The 22273-nt window shown below is 52.1% G+C and overlaps 9 protein-coding genes across 9 annotated transcripts; 4 read left to right on the top strand and 5 right to left on the bottom strand.

Annotated features, from left to right (window-relative positions):
- Positions 1-567: 567 nt before the first annotated feature.
- On the top strand, positions 568-3510 carry P174DRAFT_436347 (uncharacterized protein). The gene is made up of 3 exons (XM_024826016.1): positions 568-1408; positions 1438-1580; positions 1631-3510. The coding sequence occupies exons 1-3, from the start codon at positions 714-716 to the stop codon at positions 3361-3363; spliced, it is 2571 nt and encodes an 856-aa protein (XP_024686496.1). The 5' UTR covers positions 568-713; the 3' UTR covers positions 3364-3510.
- Positions 3511-3664: 154 nt separating this feature from the next.
- On the bottom strand, positions 3665-5509 carry P174DRAFT_381090 (homeobox domain-containing protein; the record flags this gene model as incomplete). The annotated part of the gene is made up of 2 exons (XM_024823055.1): positions 3665-4849; positions 4898-5509. The coding sequence occupies 2 exons, from the start codon at positions 5507-5509 to the stop codon at positions 3665-3667; spliced, it is 1797 nt and encodes a 598-aa protein (XP_024686495.1).
- A 1077-nt stretch (positions 5510-6586) lies between these two features.
- Positions 6587-8848, bottom strand: P174DRAFT_426257 (putative diaminopropionate ammonia-lyase; the record flags this gene model as incomplete). The annotated part of the gene is made up of 1 exon (XM_024825369.1): positions 6587-8848. One exon carries the CDS (start codon positions 8846-8848, stop codon positions 6587-6589), a length of 2262 nt encoding a protein of 753 aa, XP_024686494.1.
- Positions 8849-9283: 435 nt separating this feature from the next.
- On the bottom strand, positions 9284-10798 carry P174DRAFT_455700 (M20 family metallo-hydrolase; the record flags this gene model as incomplete). Its single annotated transcript, XM_024829347.1, has 4 exons — positions 9284-9353; positions 9402-10220; positions 10273-10590; positions 10641-10798. 4 exons carry the CDS (start codon positions 10796-10798, stop codon positions 9284-9286), a joined length of 1365 nt encoding a protein of 454 aa, XP_024686493.1.
- A 391-nt stretch (positions 10799-11189) lies between these two features.
- Positions 11190-14454, bottom strand: P174DRAFT_426255 (putative amino acid transporter; the record flags this gene model as incomplete). Its single annotated transcript, XM_024825368.1, has 5 exons — positions 11190-11467; positions 11534-12039; positions 12101-12335; positions 12468-12487; positions 12716-14454. 5 exons carry the CDS (start codon positions 14452-14454, stop codon positions 11190-11192), a joined length of 2778 nt encoding a protein of 925 aa, XP_024686492.1.
- Positions 14455-14843: 389 nt separating this feature from the next.
- On the top strand, positions 14844-15411 carry P174DRAFT_446615 (uncharacterized protein). Its single transcript, XM_024828610.1, has 2 exons — positions 14844-15085; positions 15134-15411. Exons 1-2 carry the CDS (start codon positions 14946-14948, stop codon positions 15234-15236), a joined length of 243 nt encoding a protein of 80 aa, XP_024686491.1. The 5' UTR covers positions 14844-14945; the 3' UTR covers positions 15237-15411.
- P174DRAFT_398381 (uncharacterized protein) lies at positions 15302-18268 on the bottom strand (the record flags this gene model as incomplete). Its single annotated transcript, XM_024823834.1, has 7 exons — positions 15302-15698; positions 15753-15916; positions 15969-16243; positions 16291-16842; positions 16893-16961; positions 17017-18030; positions 18076-18268. The coding sequence occupies 7 exons, from the start codon at positions 18266-18268 to the stop codon at positions 15443-15445; spliced, it is 2523 nt and encodes an 840-aa protein (XP_024686490.1). The 3' UTR covers positions 15302-15442.
- A 1003-nt stretch (positions 18269-19271) lies between these two features.
- P174DRAFT_446613 (sodium:calcium antiporter) lies at positions 19272-20532 on the top strand. Its single transcript, XM_024828609.1, has 2 exons — positions 19272-19454; positions 19507-20532. The coding sequence occupies exons 1-2, from the start codon at positions 19287-19289 to the stop codon at positions 20383-20385; spliced, it is 1047 nt and encodes a 348-aa protein (XP_024686489.1). The 5' UTR covers positions 19272-19286; the 3' UTR covers positions 20386-20532.
- A 220-nt stretch (positions 20533-20752) lies between these two features.
- Positions 20753-22053, top strand: P174DRAFT_436340 (phenylacetaldoxime dehydratase family protein). The gene is made up of 2 exons (XM_024826015.1): positions 20753-21283; positions 21352-22053. The coding sequence occupies exons 1-2, from the start codon at positions 20858-20860 to the stop codon at positions 21904-21906; spliced, it is 981 nt and encodes a 326-aa protein (XP_024686488.1). The 5' UTR covers positions 20753-20857; the 3' UTR covers positions 21907-22053.
- Positions 22054-22273: the final 220 nt, after the last annotated feature.

Below are 22273 nucleotides of genomic sequence, written 5' to 3'. Positions count from 1 at the left end.
AGTCAAGTGAATAGACTAAGGTAGGACAAAGGAAATGAGAAGTCTACGAGATTAATAATACACGAACCTAGAGCCTAGCACGAGCGGAGCAGGTTAGTTTCCTTGCGATGGGCTGATCCTTTCCTGTTTCTGTGTACGATGCGCAAGGCTGAGCCCCGTTACCCTGACTCTGACTCTCAAGCCTCGAAGCTGATCACCCGTTATGGGTCGTACAACCTATTTTGAGAATAGTCCAGCAGTGCTATGGCGAACTACAGCAGACTGTAGTACAATAGAAGGGTATATACAGGGCTGAAACGGAAATAAATCAAGAGACAGAATCCATTGCTGAAGATGTTAAAAGGACAGAGTACTTGCATCGTTATCTGCGGAGTATTCCGAGACTCAAACAACCACGAACCGGTCTCAGAAGGTCCAACAGCGCCCAGACCGCGTGGCTTAAATCCAGAGCATTTCAATTGGTCACAGATTTCAGCTCGAGTGCTTATCCCTGCTCATCGGACAGTTCACCCGTGGAGGTACTTAATCTTACGCTTCCGCTGGCGGTGGCACAGTCCGCTTTTCTGTCCTACACCCCCCCAACAGCATCACCAGAAACGTAGTGTAGGAGTTCTCTGATATTCCTGGCATTCTTGCATTATGACCTCAACTACAGTCGCTTCCATCCATCACACTCCCTACTGTCGCTTCAGATAATTCAGAACAGCCCCGTCATGGCGTCCGAATCGCAGCAGTCGGAGCAATATCTTCTGCCTCCGTTGTCCGAGTTGCTTCGTCGAGACGACACCACTAATAATAATGATCATAATGATAATGAAGACGACTCATTCCCATCCAAATCGTGGAATCCCTTTGACCGCAGTCCTTCACCCGACCGAGACTATATCCGCTATCAGCCCGCCTCTTCTACAAACGAAGACCCCGCTTCACCACCCGCACAACGCGGGACCACGTTTGGCCTAGGAATCACCAATACCTTCCCTCCATCCCCGTATAAGTCTCCCGATGACGCCGACGACGACGGCGACCTCGCGACCAAATCCCCGTATCCCGAACCCTCGGAGCCGTCGCCATTGCAGGACCAGACGTCGCGGACGACACTATTGCCGCATTCGCCGGAATATATAAAATGTCCAACACACCAGGGTATAGTCCAGAAGCGGCTGTCATGGGTTCCCATCACAATCCTGGTCCTCGCGATCTACTCCACCATTTTCTCCGGCATCTACCTGGTGCTCGCGCTGGTCAAGCCGCGCTATGACAAAAAGATCGGTGAAGAGGGTGGCCTGGCGCCTTCCACAGCCAGCCTACTTAGTGCACTTTTCGCCAAGACCATTGAGCTGTCGTACGTGACTGTCTGCGTCGCGTTTCTGGGGCAAGTCTTGAGTCGTCGGGCGATCACCAAGGGGTCGCGGGGATTACTATCTCCGACATGAGCATGCGTACCTGGATCATGCAGCCAGGCTCTCTCATTGTGCACTGGGAGACTGTGCGGTACTCAGCGCTCACGGTGCTGGGCCTGATCACGTTGACCGCGACGTTGGTGGCCATGCTTTACACCACCGCAGCAGAGGCACTAGGTAGGGGTTTGCTCTGATGAAAACAAGACGTGCATAACTGATGGTAATAGTTGCGCCCAAACTGCGGATGGGCCCCATCGAACCTCGGGTCTTGGTCGGAAACGTGTCCACCGAATTCGCCAACCCGAAATACCTCAAAATTCATTGCTCGACCCCCGTCACTCTGGCCATGGACCCGGAAGCGGCAGGAAGTACCTGTTTGGACCTGGAACTGGTCGGACAGGCGTACCACAACTACCAGGCGTACATCTCTGCTTGGAGCGACCTGGCTAAGAGGAAGAACCGGACGACGTCAAACCTCGCAGCGCGGCCACCCCCGACCGGCTCGCTATACGATAACACTACCGTGACAGGAAGCTGGATTGACATTGGCAATATGACCGAATTGTCGCTCAAGTACGGTCGAATGGTCAACAACGTCACCGCCGCAATGCCTCATGCAGGAGTTATCGCCGCCGCGACCGACCCGCGGAATGGCATCCGCCAGCCGGCCGATGTGACCGGCGAAGGCAACTTCGAGATTGAGGCCTCGGTGCCCTCTCCGGCCATCAACGTCCTCTGTGTAGGGATGACGGACGAGGAGCTCACTCCCTTAGTATACGAGAGGTGGCCTGGCGGGCACAACTTCGACCCACTGACCTGGGATTACGAGGGACACACAAACGTCGCCGTCGACTGGTTTAATCGAACGGTCGTCGATGACCTCTTCGGGTGGGATCCCAACGCCAACGCCGAGATAAAGCAGACGCCTCCTGTGTTTGGCAAGTTGCCCCTAGCCAACAATACCATCACCAATAGCACTGGTTTTTGGCCCACAAACGCCATTTACATCCTCGGAGCAGCGCCAAATAAATCCATGACACCGCCTTATGTGCTGTGCGCACTCAAGGCGAAATTGTCCCCGGTGTGTTCGACCAGGTATTCGGCGGCCGCCAGTGGAGCTTCCTTTTCAACCAGGTGCGAGAATCCTGCGAATCCCTTGCAGTATAATCACCGCAATCAGAGTGCCCTTGACGGAGTGTGGGATGGCAACTGGAAGAACGTGGCTGACGAGTGGGCGAAATCATTGAGTTTGAATTCGGGTATCACCGACGGCCGCGCCAGCAATGCTCGCCTCCTGATGCAGTTCCTTCCGGCCCTCGATAATCGAACAAAGACCTATTCGCTTGACCCCAAGTTACCATCGGTCGGCGAGGCGCTTGCGGTTCTGGCAGGCAGTACCCTGCTCCTTGGGTCGAGGAATGCCCCCTTTGTGCAATTCTTTAACTACACCAAGACCGATAACGACTCCTCTGCACTCGCCGAACCCGTTCCGCAGTATTTCGAGGCCACAGTTCGCGCCGTGGGATATGCTTCCGGGGGCACGGAGCAATGGCAGAACGTGTTCTATCTGGTCCTGGTGTTTGCCTTTTTGACAAGTGCCATCATTCTCGCGTTCATGCTGTTCGAGGTGCGTGGACGACAAATCACCGACTTTACGGAACCTCAGAATCTGTTCGCGTTGGCGATGAACAGCCCGGCCACCGCGCAGCTGCAAGGGGCGTGTGGTGCAGGACCGCACGGTCGCCAGCTCAACGAGCGGTTCTATGTGGCTATGGAGGAGGAGGATGAGCATTATTATATCCGGACCAAGGCCGAACAGAATGTGCGGCCGGCCTCGATGAGAGCCAGTCGCTCCATGGCCTCGATGGAAGTCGACGATATGCCGAAGCCTGTCAGTCCAGCCATGGATGAGTACCGGCGGCTTTCCAGTAGGAGCAGTCTTTTGTCGAGATTTTATTAGGAATGCATGTTATGAACCCGGCAAATGATTTGTGGTCACGAATGTAATGTTAATGTCATGAAACCTCTATGTGGTTTTGAGGTTAATTTCAGGAAATACCATATTGTACAGTAGCTAGGAATGCCACACAGGCACCATTGATGAGTTTTGATTTGATGAAGAGAGACCCATATGAACGCTGGTCTTTCACCTAATACTTGCAATCCATAGGGATATCAAGATCAACCCAAGAAGCAGATGAGCTGGATGATAGTATGCCTTGGACGATGCAGAACAATACATTGAGACCGCTCGAGGGAACTCAGCCAGCAGACAGAGGGAAATCTGTTGTAGCTTCCATGGTCCGCTCAAATGGTAAAATGGCGTTCTGCAGGGCACCCAACATGTGCGGATCTAATCCCCAGTCACCAACCCACTGATGCATGCGGCACCCTTGCTTGAAATGATCGGCGAGATGATCCCCTCGGGCTGTCCAGGTGGGCAATGACGCATTACAGAATCCACAGCGACTACGGACGTCGCTCCCAGCACTACGCCACTGATCCAGACTGTCAACGGGCAGCTTGGTACATCCATGAAACTTGCGTAAATGCTGCCATAGATAGTCCTTCCGACTGAAAGAACGATCTGCTACGGGCTTCTGCGCGCACACCTCAAACTCGTGGTCATTCCAGTGATCGATAGATGGCGCGTTATGATCACAGAATCGACATTCCGACGGTAAGTTGCCCGGCCGGAGTTCGTTGACATCCGGAGTGCAGACCCATGCGTCAAGCTGGAGATGAACGCTCTTCTCGTGTCGGAGCCAATCATGCTTCTTCTTGAAGGACTGGGTGCAGAAAGTACATTGGTATTGCCCTTCGTTCATTGAGCCTCTAGGCCTAGTTCTTCTGTGCCGGGCCCGCGGACGTGGGTGATGCAGCGGGAACGGTAGCGAGCTGTCTCCGGAGCGGTGGCTCCATGCGGATGAGACGCTTGTCGAGCTCTCTGAGTGTCTACTTCCCATGCTAGAGACAGAAGAACCGAGATGCGACAATGTCTCGTCGAGATTCAGGAACGAATCGAACATGGCGGCTTCGTGCTCTGAAGGTGCTACCTCACAAGAAGAGATGGCATTCATGATGACTGACTCCGGTACCGCTTCCTCCTCCGGGGGTGAATTCTGCCATCTTTCCATCGGCGTCATGAGGGTCAGCCGGCTCGCTGGCATTGGAGATCCAGAGCGGCAGATTTGAGCAGCTGGAGGAGTTTCAAATCTATCCTTCTGGCGGCGGCGTGCATTGGCAAACCATGTTGACATGCGCTTTCGTGAAAATCCAGTCTCACGAACCAAGCGCGCTTTCTCCTCTTCAGAAGGATATGGGAAATCATGGTGGTCGCGAAACCATTCCTTCAATATCCGGACGCCTCTTCTGACGAACTGTTTTGACTCCTTCTGCGTGTCTGCGCAGCTGATGTCTGGTACCGATGCCTCTGCTTGCTCTCCCTGCATCCTAGTTAGCAATATCCGATCATGATATGCGTCACCGCGTACCTCGTCTTCCTCCAGTTCGGTGACACCATGCAGGTGGCCCAACACGGGAGAGAGCGTCTCGAACCGTGATGGTTGGCGCTTTTCTCCGCGGGCCAGGCTGCACTCCCGAAATAAAGCGACACAGCTGGAACAAGAGGTTACCGGATTCGGATTCGCTGGTGTGGTACGGATGATGAGGCACTGCAGCCGGTGTTTCCGGCAGTAGCTGCAGGGCTGTGGAGGGCAGTAGGCACCATCTAGCCACTGAGTGACGTTTGACATGCTTTGCGAGGCTATAGCAGGGGTCTGATTTTGCATTTCCGACCGTGTATCCCTGGTCGTTGTAGTGGCAGCTTGCAAGACTCCAGGGTCCTGCCTCGTAGGGGACGGAAACAGTTCCGGGGTATCTGGACCGTTGGCGTCAAACCAGCTTAGCCACTCATCATTTGCAGACCCGGATGACAGATAGTACATGTCATTCAGCTGGTTCACATCAAGCGTAGAATCATGTTGAAGGTTGTTGCTGAATAAAGTGGTATCAACCGTGTCATCGGCATTAAACCATGTGCCATTCTCCGCCGGATTAGGAGCGGGATGTGAGGACAAGGAGTTCAGATAATCTGGATGATCCATTATGCTTATGCCTATTGATAGTGACTGTAATCAGGCCATATTACGATGCGCAGATGAAGAGTCGATAATATTGACGAGCACTCACTCCCCTCTTCGTGAGAAGGTCAGAGTAAGACTCATGAAAGTCATGTGACTCCCAGAACCGTTCAGCCAAGCAGTTAGTTCGTCTGACATATCACGTGTTACCGTCCAATGTCAACCGCTTCAAAAAAGCCGAAACAAAACATGAACAGGACATGTTATATGGATATTGCTGGCATCAATTGCAAGCAGAGTGCCTAAGTCTATATTTACTGTTTGCCGTTGTTTATGTCAGACACGCCAGTACATCTGTATGGATCCTTTGACCTCTCCAAACGCTGCACTTGGACGACGTTCAGTATTGCCTGGCTCATCTTGGTTCTTTCGAGACTCTTCATCCACAGTAAGCTCCTGCCAGATGGACTTCGGTCTCTCAAATAGCTTGACCCTGTTTAGTTGAGCGTATGCAGCAAGCTCCTGAAAGGCCAGGTGTCCTTTACGGTCTTGTGATGTGCCTGGAGAATAGTCTCCACCAGGGTGCCCTGAATATCAGGAGCCTCTGGCTAAGTTGAGCAAGGCCTGGAGTAGACGCCAGAAGCGCGTCCAAACTGGTTCTTCCGGCTGAACTGCGAAGTTCGCTGCTTAGAGGCATGTCCCTCAGCCGCCGTAACTGTCCAGCTTACCATGAAGTAACTGGCAAGGTGCATTCCTTCTATTTAAGTATAAGATAAAACCACCGGATGAGCATCAGTAAGTACTTTAGGTAATAGCATACGCCCGCCCCCTGCTATCGGACTCCCGTTACGTTCTCAATATCGATCTGAATGCGTCGGTGAAGGACTACCGCAAAGCCACGGCCATGCATGAATTTCTGCCGTCCAATAAACAAGGACGTTTTAACGACCTCACGTACTTGTATATGCATCTGGAGATGGAATGGTAGTCCAGATCAGAAGAGTTCTAGTCACTTCGAAGTTGAAAGATAGATCCATCTTTTCTTCCAACTGTCCATCTATATACAGTTCCTACAAATCTATAATCCATAAACTTCAAGTTTCAAGCACAGAATTCTTGGATCAACTTTTCGAAAATTCTGCTCATCCTCTGGAGACTGTCAACCTCCACCCATTCCTCCTTGCTGTGCAGTCCGGCTCCTGATGGACCATATACGATTGCAGGGACTCCCGCTTCACTTAATAGAGCCGCGTCGCACCAGAACGGTACACTGACCACTTCAGGACAGTATCCCAAGACCCCAGTGGCACATGCCATAGTCTTTTGGACTAGAGGGTGGTCCGCAGGGAGCTTCTGTGTCGGGCGCGAAACAGTGAGGCGCGGCGGAGCATATCGGAAGCGAGGCTTCTCTTTTGCAATGTCGCTTAACAAAGCGTTCATGTCCTCAAGGATAGACTCGTTGGATTGGGCGGGAATCGTCCGGAACTCGATGGTGATGGTGCAACGCTCCGGATACGAAGAAGGTTCCTGACCTCCCTTGATCAGCCCACAATGTAGAGAGGCCTGTCCCAGAGTATCGTCGACGGGCAGTCGCTTCTGATACTGCTCCAGAGACTGCAAGAACCAACCCGCGTGAAGGATCGCGTCTTCTCCCGCTTGAGGATCCGAGCCGTGCGCGGCGACACCCAGAATGTCCACTTCCACCCACACGAACCCTTTATGCGCAATTGCGATTGCCCCCATGGTGGGCTCAGGAACCACTGCTGCATCGGCACGCCATCCTGCGGCAATAATATCGCGTGTTCCCTGGGAAGCGTCTTCCTCATCGGATACAGCTGCCACAATGACATCTCCCCGAAGGGTGCGACCACTGGCTTTGATCGCTGCGAGAGCTGCCAGAGAAGCAGCCAGTCCACCCTTCATGTCCAGACTACCCCGTCCAAAAATCACTGGCTTGCCTTCCTTCTCGCCCAGGTGGCCAGACAACGGGTCTTGCTCGTAGCTAGTCAAACTGACAGTGTCAATATGACCGTTGAACATCAACGACTGACCGCCGCCACTCCCGCGCAATACCCCGACGATGGATGGCCGACCGGCAACCGACTCGACGTGATGGCACTCTATCCCACGATGAGCGAACCAGGCCGCGAGGTAGTCGGCGATCTCAGTCTCTCCCACGCCGTCCGCCACAGATAGTGTAGGGTTGGATGAGTTGATTTGTGTCAGAGTTTGCGTCAAACCCACAACGTCCTCGACGGCCACATCGCGAGGAAGGGGGTACGGGCGGGCACCTTCAGTGCAAAGAAGCACCACCACAGCGTCCCTATGCAGTAGTGATGCGGCCTGGCCTGACCCTTTCAACCATCGGATGGCAGCCAAGGATGCTCCGCCACAAGGACCAGCGCGTACGTTATGAGATGCCAAATACTGAACCGCGCAGTGACTCTCATACGATGAAACGGTGGCTGCAGCATCAACTACTCGTTGCAGATCGGGCCACGCCGTGGCTGACACCGTGCCACAATTCATTCCATTCATGATCGTTTCGGAAGACTTGACTGTGACCATCTTGCCAGCCTGGAGGCTGTTGATCAGACACGGTCCGCTGTCCGGCTCAACAGCCACAACCGCAATCGGGGTCGTCCGAGACTTGCAATGTCTGACTACGGCATGCGCCAGACTTCCGACACCCACAGGGGTAACAGTCAAGGTGCTTTGCAGATTATGCTGCCTTAGCTGTTCATCGATCTCCGTCATCATTGTCGAGTACCCCTCCACAATCCATGCCGGGACCTCTTCGTATCCATCGAATGCGGTGTCTTGGACCAGTAGTCCACGGTCGTTCCGTGATGCGACCCATGCCTCTTTGACCGCTTGATCGTAGTCGCCATCGCTGATGAAGACCTCAGCGCCCTCCGATGCAATACGTTTACGCGTCCCCTCGTCCATGGATGCAGGGACGAAGATTCGGGCGGTCACTCCGAGCTGCCTTGCCATAAAGGCGACCGCTCGTCCATGGTTTCCCTCGGTAGCTGCAAAGAAAGTGACGGGGCTTTCCTGGAGCCGCTGCTTCACACCTTCAAGAGCGGCAGTCGGTGATAGTCCCAGATGAGACACCACAGAGCGATAGCATCCCCATGATGCGCCCAAGACCTTAAAGGAAGGCAGTCCGAAGCGGTTGGTTTCGTCCTTTACGAAAACCGCCTTGACACCTAACTCGGCTGCAATTTCAGGGAGTGAGACCAAGGGTGTTGGACAGTAATCAGGGAGAGAATGATGGAAATGATTGAGGCCTTGGATGGTCGAGGAATCGCAGCGCTCGTCCGCCGCCAAGGGATTGAAGTATATTGGGCGACGAGACATTTTGCCAGGGGAAAAGATTGTTGCAATAATTAAGCAGGATATGCATGGACCTATGATCAGTGCTGTGTACATATATGTAAATTAAAAATTTTGAGCTGTCTTATGAGTGGGTCTCTGTGCCTTCTCGCGACAAAAAGCGCCTTCTATGAACATTCTTGGGAGTGGGGAATAATGGCACAGAAAGGAAGAAAAGCTTGACTGAGATGAAAAGGGTGGATGAAACGTTCCCTGGTGCAGTCCCTGTTGTCAGCCATTCTGAATATTTTGGATATGGACACTTCTGGTTATGTTGCATAAAAATCACCAGGCTCTCTGATAGGCAACATATGCCTGCACCATTCAGTAGGGTGCTCCAGACTCTATATTTGCGAGTCTATTATAGAATATGTAAGTCCACTTCTTTGCTAACTGACTTTAATTCACTCAATTCATTATTCAAATGTTTTGCGCCTTGGTCCGGTCGTAGTGAACCACAGCCTCAAGCAGGGTTTGAGCACCCAATGCACTATGAGAGTTAGCATCCAACTACGACAGAATAAGAACAACCATTTACCAGTGCTCGGGGGTACAATATTCCGTCGGATGGTGACTGACGCCATCGCGGCAGGGCACAAAAATCATGGCAGTCGGACAGTGATGGCTGGTATGCACGCTATCGTGGCCAGCGCCACTGGATATGTTCATCCACTGCTCGGGACCAACGAGGTGGTTGGCCGCTGCCTGGATGGACTCAAGGCACCCCTGATCAAACTTCACAGCCGGGGAATCGGTGTCCAACGTCCAGTCGAAGGTGACTCCTTTTCCGTCCTGGGCCGCAATGGCAGAGAAGGCCAGTAGACATTCTTCTTGCACTGCATGTACCACGCTATCCTGCGGGTGTCGGATATCAAGCGTGAAGGAAACCTCGGATGCAACCGTATTAGTTGATGCGTTAGGAGGAATCCTGAAGATCCCAGTCGAAGCAAGAGCATTGTGCTTTTGAGCGATGTCATTCGACGCTGCAATCATTCGCGAGGCTGCAAGTAGGGGATCCTGACGGGCGCTCAAGGGCGTCGTGCCTGTGTGTGCATCGCGTCCCTTGACTGTAAAAGTAAACCACCTGTATCCCTGTGCGCCCTGAACGATGCCAATAGAACGTCCTGTCTCTTGTAGAATGGGGCCCTGTTCGATATGCAGCTCAAAATGAGCAGCGAGGGGATACGCAGTGTGTGAGCACTCCATTTGGCCGAGAAATCCGTGTCTCTCGAGCTCGGATTTTAGCGTGACACTTGAATCACGTATGTCACGCAGATTCCAGGCTTTTTCGATCGGGATGGCGCCAGCCCAAACGCCAGAGGAGCACATTGACTTGGGGAATCGAGCTCCTTCTTCGCTGCAGTCATTTAGAAGAAGTACGAGGAGAGGTCTAGGGAGCAGGGTCTCACTTCGTCCAATTGACAACCCCAACGTCGTAGTTGGTCTGGAATCCGTTCTCCTTCATTGTCCGTAGCACTTCCAGCGCCGCCATCACCCCCAGAATGCCATCGTACCGACCGCCCCGTGGCTGGGTATCAAGGTGGCTTCCCATGGCGATCATGGGAGCAGATGACTGGGACTTGCCTTTCTGGCGTGCAAACATGTTCCCCATCTGATCTATGGACAGCGAACATCCGAGTTTTTCGACTTCTGCGGCGAACCATCGCCGCACACGTGCATCGTTGTCATCCAGCGTGAGACGAGCCATCCCAGTGTCTGTCGGGCTCCTATTCGGAATAAGCTCTACCCTTCAACCGGAAGATGACAATTCACGTACTCGCCATGACGATGAGCAGCTCCCCACTGACACGTCTCATGTAGCGTTTCCCATAATCTATTGGCGTTGATCTTGAGGCCCAATCCTTGACATGCCGTGGACAGCCCCCGCGATGTGTGTCTTGATAAATGGTAGTTAGCGCGTCTGAAAGACTGCATATTGGCTATTTCGCGACTGCTAAACAAGAAGAAGTTGATTGGTGGCCGGTCAGTTGATCAGTCTCGCCGTTGCTTTTATTACCCTACGCCTTCTGTGGACAGCTGTAGTGGAACGATTCCGGAACACAACCAAAGATCCACTTCCCGGCAAACTTTTCAAAAGCCGTCTTCCTGAATTAAATGGGAGTTTTGTCCTTTTCTTTTCCGCTGGATGGCATGTATGTAGATAGAAGGCGCTGGTGGAGATATATTCAAGGGATGGCAAATTGTGGACACCTTAAGAGCGCCTTCCACCAACATCATTAACATTACGACGGTCCGGCGGATCTCACAGACAACACCAAACACTCAACCTTGCTACATGACCTCCTCTACACAACAGCCGATCACCTCAAGAAGTTTTCTTGGTGGCTTGCTCATAACACCGATCGTCAGATCCTTCGACCTCCTTTACCAATCTCTCCATCTCTTCGACTTGCCGCTGGATCTCCGTCTGTTTGAGCCGTTCTTGCCTGTTGAACAGCTCCCGATTTGGCCTGCGATAGCTGCCTCCAATACGGTCCCAAAACGTGGTGAACTGCCCGTAGTTGTAGTTGAAATAGTAGTGGTGAATAGTGTGGCAGGCTGATCCATTAATCACGGGTGAATCGAGAGCGTACTCTCCATCGTCTGGGCATTCATCTCAATCGTAAGCATTTGACTCTTTCACGAATTAGAGGATCTCAGAAGACTTACGGATCATGACCGTCCAGATGGTCACGAAAACAAAGAGACCCAAATACGCCGCCTTCTGCAGCGGAAAAAGAAACGGATAGAGGTGGTATGGAAGACCCTGGCTCCAGCCGTCCACCGGATGGAAGGCGTAGCTCGCATAGGGGGTGGAGATGATCCACCTGTGATGCGGCTTGTGCAGGCGTTTATAGATGGCCGGATGATGGAGTCCTCGATGAATCCAGTAGATTGCAAAATCGGTAAACGCGATAAAGAGCGGGTACTGGAGGTAGGTATAGAGTGGGAAGGGACTCTCGGTGGGAAAGTCGTATAGCTTGCTGTATCCTCGCACTTCGGCCAGGAAAAGAGGAGCAGTCAGGGCCGCCATCACGGGCATTGCGCGCAGCGCCTGCCCGATTTCAAGCCGTATCTGATGGCGAAGGAATTTGGGATGTTGCATGGCACGTTTGTCGAAGACCAGAGCGAAGGAGAGGGTGGCAGTGGTCAAGTAGAGCAGAAGCCCGAAGCCCCTAAGAAGTCAATAAGCAGGTGCTATCGCCGCTGGTCTGAATAGGGACATTGAAGCCCCACCAAATCGTGATGAAAAGACTCAGAAACTGCCGGAAGATATTGTCTCGCGACCAGCTGCTCTGCACAGTGTGTTGGTTTGGAGTGAGGGTGACATATCGATTGATATGGCAGTTGTAATCAAGCAGCGAGTCTTGGTCCGAAAGGTCAAATGATTTGGCTGGTAGAAGAAGCGCATATAACTTGTCGAAGACAAAGGTATCCAGAACATCAAGCACGACGTCCATTATGCCGGTATCTGTTAATGCCTAGCAAGAAAACTTTGACACTAAATGAGTGCGACGGATGAATAGTCCTTGAGATATAACAGCTGATCGTCCTTTGGCGCACTCGGTAAGTCGGGTTCCGAGGTAGGATGATACTGACTTACTGAGTCCACTGCTGCCTTTACTAGAGACAGATCAAGGTTGAAAAAATGCCTCGCGGTCCCTATTCTCGTGCCTTAATTGTTTGGCTGAACGCAATTGGATCATGTTTACTGTACGCAAAAAGCCCAGAGTAGGTTCGGAGGCCCATTGTCACCAATGGTTCAACTCCTCGTGACTGGAAAAGTATCAAGCGGAAATAGTGTATCATTTGAGATTTCAAGTCCAGCTATCTAAGCAATGCATAACTTACTTATGCCCTTCAAGCCATACCGAAGCAGTAGACAAGGTCGTATAAATCATAAAGACGAACCCCAGCACCACCATTGTAAGGTCGCCAAACTTAGCCAAGGGGGAGTCTGCAACCCCCTTCCAGTGCAAGTACGCCGGATAGATGTAGACCAGAGGAACGCAAGCAAACGAGCCGATCAACGACACAAACTTGTCCAAGTCAGCAGCTCCGACGGCCGACATCACAGCGCAAGCCAACACGATCAACGATCGGAAGATGTTCTTTTTCCACTTGATCCAAGGGTCTCGCTTGCCCGACACCTGACCGAACAGTTTGCCCTCCATGATCCGAACGGCGGGGAACAGTTGTACCGGAACACCGATCAAGATCGCCATCGAGTAGAGGAACTGCATAGCGTTCACAAACTTGTCTCCCTGGGGAAGATTGTTAATGACTTCGATCTTCGTGTCGGAACCAAAAGCGCCGTAGGACAGAGCGCCGACCGCGGTGAAGAGCACAGTGATGATGATCATGACAGTATAGAGGAGTCCGTCGAATTTCTCCGGGTGTTTCATGGACGATTGGATGGGGAGGATGAGGCCGATTCCTTCGAAAGTGAAGATGCAGGAACCGATGGTCAAGGTAAATGACTTGGGATTGAATAGTTCCACTGACGATGCCAACCCATGCCGGGACGCAATGGTCGCAATATCGTAGTAATAAATGTACGCAAGACCCATGAGGATGAAAATATCCGCGAGGAGCGCCGCCGGACCCAGTTTGGAGATGTTTCGGATGAATGCCAGCGGCACAAGAACAGCTAATTGGAGTGCGATGAGGATGTTGGTGGACAGAACTTTTTCGCTATTTTCAGCGACTGCTGACAAGACCGCCCGAAAATTGTCCGCAGTGAAGATGATACCTGTGCAGACAAAGCCAAGTTGGGAAATGGTGATGGACCCCAGAATGAGCGATCGGAATCGAGGCCCTGCTATACGCTCACCGATATCACCATAACCGCCTCCATGTCCTTTCCGACACTCCAGCAGAAGATGGAAGCAGAGACTTGTGACCGCCGCGACCGTGACCAGAGCGACCGAGGAGAAGAGAATGCCACCGTTGCGAAAGGCCTTGGGCAGGAAGATAATTCCCGTCCCGATAAACGCCTTCAGTAGGGTGAAAAATGTCTTGACCCGAGACGCGTCCCCAGGGCGAGGTGGTCGAGTTGTTCTCCGCCGGCCCAGCAGAGGTCGTCGTTCAGGCTCATGCTCGAGATCTTCCGTTGCAATCGCAGACTCATCCTCCGTCTCCGCTAAATCCTCACCGGCGAAACTACCATACAGGTCGAGAAAGTCCAGGAACGAGCGAGCGACCAGTGCATCGCTGGCCCAGCCCTTTTTCTGTTGTACAAAGTGCCGACGAAAGCTGCCAGGTTCCATGGCAGCCACGCCTTCTTCTATCGCATCATCGGGAGGTCGGGCGGGATAAGAAAAGCTGGCGGCCCGTCTTTCTTGCAGAGCTTGTTTGGCCTTGGCCTCGAGCCGGTAGAGATCGCGATGGACATCACCACCCAGGAGCTTTAGCGATGAATGTTGTTCCGGAGTGTTTGAACTGGAGGATGCTTCAGCCGCAGCACGGGCCTGAAGGGGAGATTCTTCATGAAGGGACCCGGTGAATTGGGGATGAAGATGTTGTGATAGAATCTCGGCCTCCCGCTGGTCATCTCGGACGTGGGACAACGAAGGGGGACGGTCTGTCATTGTTAGCGGAAAGAGGATGAAATAGTGCTGTCAAATTATTGAGAAAGAATTAGGGAATATCCTGAATTTCGAGCGACAAGGCAGAGAGCCTCATTGTGCAGAACTGACGTGGATGAAATGGGGATGAAACGTGCTAAAGTGAAGTCATTTCACTCGACACTGGGCAGCAACTTGATGGATCTGGTTATGCCTTGTTTGAGGCGGAGAGGGAAGGGAAAGAACAGTGAGAGGGAGCAATGGGGAAAAGATCCACAGGGATCTCGATGGTTCTGCGCCACTCTTGCTGACTCAGCTGCATAGCACAAGTTGCACATTTCGGGCATAAATGTGGGGCGTCCCGAAGAGGCAATGCTGAGGGGAAATGATGAATGGTGAAGTCATCGGTCCGATAATGCTCCTTTTTCAACGCTGTCCATATACCAGAGGTATCACGGCACCGTTCTTCTTGTGGACATTTTTAATGAGCATCTATATGATTGTCTTAACGGAACATGTCTGAAAACGGCAAGCTACACGAGAGTGACGAGACTCCCGAGTCTTCAAGCCGGGGTCGGTCCCAGTTCCTCGCGGACCAGGATCCGCACCAGGAGGGAGAAAGACCTGCCAAATGGGATAAATTAGGGGATCAGACGTGTGTATGCTTCCAAGTGTAGCAGTGTCCGTGTCTAATTCCCCTCAGAACCCACAATTCGGAGCTCTCCGACTTTCTGCTACGAGTCTCTTCGATAAATGGCCTTGATTCGACTCGCTACATTGGTGGAAAGAATCGGAAAGGGTCCTAGGCTAGTCACCACTGAGATACCCATCCAGGCATTCATTGAAGAAGTGACAAGTGATTGTGTTCGTTGTGTCACACGTATTGTGATCTTCTTTTTGGCGCTTCTCACCAGATATACAATCAAACTGAACTAGTGACGCAAGAGGACAGATTTGAATGCAAATATATAGCTTATCAACATATTTCTTCATAGACCTGGCCAACTGATCCTTACAATGGCCATATTTCCTTGCAATGAGCGTCGGGATTGCTTGCAAGCTTGGCCACTTCATCCTTCGTGGCTTGGTCGAGATCTCCGAAACCAGCTTGACCCTGGAGCCAGCTGGCATAGTCCTGGAGTCGATTCCGCGCATTGCGGAATCCCCCTCTGTACTTCTCCTCAAAGAACTTGGCGTGGGCCGTCTTGAGTGTTTCATTCTTAAGGGGACTTGGGAGGTAGATGTTGACGTCCTGCTGCATCTTGTCTCTGCTAAACGGTCAACACGGAACTAACAAAGAAGGTAATTGAGAGAAGACTGACAAAAGACCGTCTATGGCCGCGATGGTTGCCTTCATGCGAGTCCGAATCTCCCCATAATTCATATACTGACAGATGGTGACGATGCGTCCGAGAGAGCACACTCGCTGGTTGGTATTCTTGTCGGACGTCTTGAACTTGGCATCGAGATCATTACCAGCGAACATCTGATGGGAGTCAGTCATTACGGCGTGCCTGGTCGACCTCCACGAAACTCACAGTATATTTCATGCCATTTTGTCTGTTGGGGAAAATCGCCATGAGCGTCGACGCCGTATGGACGGTACCCAGATTCTGCATCAACGCCTCCGAGTAGTTGAACGCGACGGTAGGATTGGGCGTGCTGATGTCGCGTTGGATGCCAAAACTGTTCATCGCTCCCTTGCATTTAGTGTTGTCCTGGACTGTGGGATCCTCGATCGTCGCTGGATAATAATTCTTCACCAGATAGTCGATAAAGTCACGGACCCAGTTGCCCTCATAGATATGTTCCGCTACTTTCGTCAGTTTGTCTCTATGCGCACCAGGTCAAGGCACTTACAGGCCCATCCTTGTCTTGTCACGCCAGCCCGGTCATCCTTGGGAACCTCCTTGATATTCCAGGTGCTGGCAGGGCATTGGTTCTGTGGGCTATTACTGCACGACATTCCTGGCTGGATGATGGGGACGGCAGCATTGTTCCTCAGTCGCGAGGGGCGCTGATACTTTTGCACCCAGATCTGTTTCGTGCGGCCCTCGTCGCAGGCGAGGTAATATGGATCCCGACCCTGGTAAAAGGCGCTATCTGCATCCCGTCTGGAGAGCGCCACTGAGCTCGTTGTATCTCTCCGAAGGACGCCCGGAGCGACCCCATCATCTGGATCCAGAGGGTCTGACTGAGGAATGCAGGTTCCGGGAGACTCTTCTCCAGCAGCCAGACAGAGCTGGGGGAACGTGTACAGCGTCGGTGTCTCGTACAAAGTCACGTCCAGGAACACGTCTCGTTCCCCCTTCACCTCTGTATAGCCCTGCAGCCCCAGACTGGCACCCAGCGCAGCATCCAGCTTGACTCCATAGGGTTTGTTGGGATCATTGGCGCAGAAGCCGGCTACGTCTGATGACAGAGTCAGTATTCGAAGAGATCTGGGCTCGATAGAAGCTTACTGTATCCCGCGCCCGCAGTCACTGTAATATCGGGAACTTTGATGCCCACTTCAACGTTCAGCCCATTGTCTGCAACAAGGGTCAGCTGCACATGCTCAAATCCAAGAAGGGGGCTATTGGATACCAAAGACTTCAATGCTCGCCGCCACCGCAACTTCCGTGTAGAGTTTTGCTCTCGCGTGGATTTGTGCCTCGATCTCGAGAGGCTTGGTTTGGATTTCTGGAATCCATCCTGAGATAGTCACCGGGTTCTTGCTGGCCAAATCTACCTTGGCTACCGAGCTATCGGGCACCCTGGCTGAGATTCCTGTAGTGACAGATGCCTCGCCTCCAATATATTCAATACTGTAACCTGCATTGATCTTGACATTGGGTCCGAATGTCAACACCCCCGGAACCCGCCAGCCACTGGGCAATGGCAGCTCCACCAGCGTCCACTCCTTACCCGGAGCGGGGAGGCCATCAAAATCTACCTCACCTTTGAACTCTAAGCTCAGGTCCAGATTCGCGGCGATGTTACGAGGTGTAGCGGAGAGCTCAAACTTCTCCAACCCACCGAACAGACTCGCTTCGACATGGCCGGCGAACGCGAGAGTGCCTGTGGTGCCGCAGTTGACACAGTTGATGGCGAGACTGGCATCCACAAACGGGGTGTTCATGGTCCAGTTGACAATTTCAGTGGGAAACGAGGAGCTCAGATCCAGGGTAAAGGCCTTGTTCAAGCTTACATCGAGGAACCGCTTGTCCTTGGTGCCCTGTTGGCCGAGGACGATATCTCCAAAGTCAAGAACAGTCGTGTTGGATACCTTCTGCCAAGTACTCTTGGTCGCTGCGAGCTTGGCCGTCGAGGCCTTGTCGTCAAAGACAGCGTTGCTGACCACCCAAGGATCGCGCTCGCGGGCATTACCGCATCCTTCCCAGCTGGAGACCATTACGAAACTGCGCATGTCGTTGTAATTCACCCACTGCCATGCGAACTTGGCAGCAAGATAGAAGAGCTTGTTTTTGAACTTGAGGGTCATCCCGTCGGTGCAGCTGACCGAGTCCAGGGCAAAGGAAATCTTGTCCATGTCCAGGATGCGTTCATCCTGTCGGGACCAAACAACCATGCTGACTGCAGTGACCTTGGTGTTTGGCTCTGTAACGGTCAGTCCGCTGTTCAGAAAGCTGATTTAAGAAATACCGTTGCCAGAAGTCCACATGAACTGCTCATGGTCCTGTAGCGCCACACTTCCAGCGGGATCATCTCTCTTGTGCAAAGCATCCTTGTCCCAAACGTGTCGGGGAAGAGGCTGCAGGTCAATCAGGTTGTTTTCAACAGCAATGACAGCGCTGAGGAGCCATGATAAGGCAAGTAATAGAAGGTATTGCTTCATCTTTGCTGGAATAGGCAATCCAAGTTCGAGTTGATCTGCTGTTTGTCTTGTTTTTTCAGACAGAGGAGCAAGAGGCTTTATATACAGATATCCTCCCCCCCCCCCCAACCCTCCTCCTTCTACGATTCGGTAGATGTGACTGATCCTTTACAATGATACTCAAGGCTGGCATTATGCTTCTTGGGGAAGCAACTCCGCTCTGCATCCAGACTCTGAGGCCATGCATATACGAAGTATGCCGCGCCGAGTCTTTAAGAAGTTGTATCTGCCAGCCAATGTCTGTCATTGTTGTGAGATGCCCAGTATGGCTTCCTTCCACCAATCCCTTCAGTAAGGCCATTCACAATGTATAGAGGCCTCTCTTGTAGTTCACAGAAACCAGAGAGCACAGTATCACATATTTAGACTCCCTGGGCACGGCAGAATACGAGTGCTGACAGTAAGCCCAGGGCACCGTAGTAGCATTGCTGCAACTTCAGCGCCATCAGACAATGCTCTGTATGTCTTGGCCCTCGTATATGTGATTCCCGCCCTCAGGTTTGATTTTTGTGAGATGGATGGCATGCCTTGGTCGATAAACGACTGGATCATATGGGAGGCATCGAGGTGCTGGAGTTGTACAAGCGGCCATCATCCGGGATCCACTGGCGACCATCCCAGCTGCATGCCTGATGCTTCACCTGCAGATACGATCTGACAGGGGGTATGAAGGCTATTGGTGTTGCACAGATGCGACCAACCCCGCATTCTGCAATTTCCCTTGCGGGATGCACAAGCCAATGCCGTTCTGGATATCGAATCTACTAGTTGCTGTGGATCAGCCGACGCAACCTTTGTTTCTTTTGCCTTAACTGATCGCGATGATTCGACGAAGGATGGTGAGTTGATGGTCATACCAGGGGTAGCATCACTCGCGGATACTTGCCCCGCCAAACGGAAAACTTTAATGGCATCCTATTTCGGGCGGCTTCCCATCCCTATTACTCCTTCGCCCAAACGATGCGATGATTGTGGTGCAATGGATTGGGACAGCCTCATCTTCAATATAGGCGTTTTCATCGCCGGTGTCTTTGTCCTTGATTTTGGCGCCGATACGTTCATTGATCACACCGTCACCGTCGGCCGTTCCTTGGGGGTTTCGCACACAATTATTGCGCTGCTGACGGCAGGGGCGGAGTATGAAGAAGCAAGTCAACTTTTCTATTTCTGATCTCTTATGCGAACTAACTTTGGATTAGCTCGCCGTGGTGGTTGCTGCCATTCTGCAACATCGCACACCCCTGGCCTTGGGCAACCTCATGGGCTCGAGCATCTCCAACATCCTGGGCGCGCTCTCATTGGGTCTACTGTTCCATCCGACTCGAATTGACTTTGATCGGAGTGCCAAAATATATGCTGCAGTGCTTCTCGCGGTTAGCACGCTGTTCGTGGTGCTGGCGTTCTTCAACCAGCTGGACAAAATAGTCGGCGGCTTTCTGATCGCTTTGTTTGCCCTCTATGTTATCTCAATCCTCTATGCCATCTACAAAGGAGTTGCGACAGCACCTGAGCTATCGGACAGCGACAGTGATGTAGAGTCGACCGATGGTGTGGTGGATTCTGTGACTGAAGCGACTCCCTTGATAGTGTCTCAGTCAGGCCAACTCCCAGAACGGTCGACTAGGAGCCTTCTGTACCACGTCACCCAGCTATTCTTCGGCCTCATCGCACTATCACTAGCTGGATATCTTCTGTCGCACAGTGCCGTGAGCATCGCCGATTCCTTGCATCTCTCCGGAACTGTCTTTGGTCTGACCATTGTGTCGTTCGCCACCACCTTGCCTGAGAAACTGATTGCAGTCCTCAGCGGGTCTCGCGGACATGTCAACATTATGGCGGCCACTACTGCAGGAAGCAATATCTTCCTCTTGACTCTCTGTGCCGGCGTGGTGGCACTCGCCGGTGATACAAGGAATCGATCAGACACGTTTGTCCTGTTCGATCTGATGACTGTCTGGGTGTCATCCTTGGGCTTTTTCTTGGTGGTTATCCTCGGCCTGGGGAGGATAGCCGGTGTAATATTCCTTGCTGCCTATGTGACATTTTTAGCTCTTGAGTTTACAGTGTACAGGAGATGATGTCCCCTGGTTATCGAAGGAGCTACGACGATCCTTGAATTGGAAACCCTCTGCATCCATAGTTGCATCTCTTTTTCTTTCTTAGTTACGGTCGTGTTTAGACTCTGATCGTCAAATGTGGTTGGGAATGTATGACCTGAGCAGACTAGAAAATGAGAAATCCTAGATCGATGAATACAAGCAGCATGCATAAAATGATGCGATTATAGTATGACCAATTACTATAAGCGAGGACTGTTTACGTGGTAAGGTCGACATAGAGACATCCGATCAAAGCGGGGTTATACGATGCTATCCGAGGCAAGTCATTTTCTTCTCTGAGACACGAATGCTCCTGTTTCTTGTGTGTTTGCCATCATCTTTGAAGAAACAACACGGCACAACTTTATATCCGCACATCGCGATGAGCTGCACAAGACGAGTCTTTCCACTTCGGCAGCCCAAAGGGCATCGACCGCCCATTCCAAGGTGGATGGCTCAGTTCCCAGCTGATATGGACTGTGTTTTCACCGCATATATTGGGGTCCAACGGCGTGGGGCCCAAACCGATGAAGGGTTACTGACTGAGAGCGTTAACGAGGCGGTCGAGAGCATCCAGCGATGGATGGTCGAGGATGCATCGAGCGCACCTGCGTCGATCGAACAATTTCAGGTTCTTGACGGAGATGATATGCCCGGCTCCACTGTTTGGGTCTGTTACTGGAAGGAAGCCAGCAAGTATGAGGACAGCATACGACGCTTGAGACTTGTGAATATCCATGAGCAATTAAGTCCTCCTCATCGAGAGTCTGTTGGCTTGTGGTGTGAGCGATTCACTAGCCATCTGTCGCGTGTCGAGACCAACTATTCAGGTCTGGACTATCTACCGGGACTGGCTCGCTTGCCCGGAGTGTCGACCGTGGAACATACCTTGACTGCATATTGGGGGCTGCCCGCGATCGCATCCCAGCCTCAGCCACAGATCAGTTCGCCGAGAACGAGGGGCCTGAAAAGACACAGTTGGCACCAGAGACTACGTCACAGCGCGAGATTCAAAATTATCACGTAGTAGGCACGAATCCGGACAACCTTGTCCACATCCGCTCGGGACAATTCTGGGCCAACTGCCCCGAAGACGAAACCAAAGCATACGAGCAGACGTTAGAGCCTACCCTGCGTGCTGGACTGGCGTATCTATGGGATAATCCCCAGAAGAGTGGCGCTATGGGGTTACGGTATCTCTACAATCGTGCACCCACTGCTCGTGCACTGGAGAAGACGCCTGAGACTAAAGAGTCCTGTGTGGCTGGATTCTTTCGTAACCTTGCAGACCTCGAACACTGGGCCAGGTCGCATCCCTCCCACTTGGCCATCTATACTGGAGCCATAAAGCATGCAAAGAAGTTTGGAGACCAGCGCAAGTTCCGCACCTGGCACGAAGTTTCAGTGCTGAAACATGGAGAGGCACATTTTGAGTACGTCAACTGCATGGGCAGAACAGGTGTTATTCAGGGATGCCACTTGCATATTTATAGCTCCTAATGTTGTGAATGCAGCCAACATCATCACCTGTAGAGCACGGACTGGCTGAGTAAAATACATAGCTTACTTTAGGGACCTACATCAAGTCTGTTGCTAGATGGCGCCACTGTCTCAACGCTAGGTCATTCCCTATCATATAAATTCTCATGACTCACTCCCCTATACAATAGCCCTCACAGGTGTATGAACCTCTATGGACGCTATTTTGAGCGTCCTTAACGTCACGACGTAAAGAGTCTGCGCAATGTCTGGAAGACGCCAAATGGCATTCCATCTAGGCCGCAAACCCTGGCATCCCGGATGCAGCAGGAGTCTTTGTCGAGCCAAATAATCTACAGCTCTCGTCCTCCATTTAGTCGATGCTATA

Source organism: Aspergillus novofumigatus (genome assembly GCF_002847465.1).
Source record: "Aspergillus novofumigatus IBT 16806 chromosome Unknown P174scaffold_1, whole genome shotgun sequence".
In the NCBI taxonomy this organism is placed as follows: Eukaryota; Fungi; Ascomycota; class Eurotiomycetes; order Eurotiales; family Aspergillaceae; genus Aspergillus; species Aspergillus novofumigatus.
The sequence above is the reverse complement of the archived record's forward strand: the minus strand, read 5'-3'. Positions and strand labels throughout refer to the sequence as shown.

What these genes read in the sequence shown, in the direction of transcription:
- P174DRAFT_436347 (XM_024826016.1), top strand. Translation starts at nt 714, where the DNA reads ATGGCGTCCGAATCGCAGCAGTCGGAGCAATATCTTCTGCCTCCGTTG. An exon ending in CGTCGGGCGATCACCAAGGG is followed by an intron (nt 1,409 to 1,437) that starts GTCGCGGGGATT and finishes CTCCGACATGAG; the next exon opens with CATGCGTACCTGGATCATGC. An exon ending in CACCGCAGCAGAGGCACTAG is followed by an intron (nt 1,581 to 1,630) that starts GTAGGGGTTTGC and finishes TGATGGTAATAG; the next exon opens with TTGCGCCCAAACTGCGGATG.
- P174DRAFT_446615 (XM_024828610.1), top strand. Translation starts at nt 14,946, where the DNA reads ATGTCTGAAAACGGCAAGCTACACGAGAGTGACGAGACTCCCGAGTCT. An exon ending in GATAAATTAGGGGATCAGAC is followed by an intron (nt 15,086 to 15,133) that starts GTGTGTATGCTT and finishes AATTCCCCTCAG; the next exon opens with AACCCACAATTCGGAGCTCT.
- P174DRAFT_446613 (XM_024828609.1), top strand. Translation starts at nt 19,287, where the DNA reads ATGGATTGGGACAGCCTCATCTTCAATATAGGCGTTTTCATCGCCGGT. An exon ending in CAGGGGCGGAGTATGAAGAA is followed by an intron (nt 19,455 to 19,506) that starts GCAAGTCAACTT and finishes ACTTTGGATTAG; the next exon opens with CTCGCCGTGGTGGTTGCTGC.
- P174DRAFT_436340 (XM_024826015.1), top strand. Translation starts at nt 20,858, where the DNA reads ATGGCTCAGTTCCCAGCTGATATGGACTGTGTTTTCACCGCATATATT. An exon ending in GCTTGCCCGGAGTGTCGACC is followed by an intron (nt 21,284 to 21,351) that starts GTGGAACATACC and finishes GCCACAGATCAG; the next exon opens with TTCGCCGAGAACGAGGGGCC.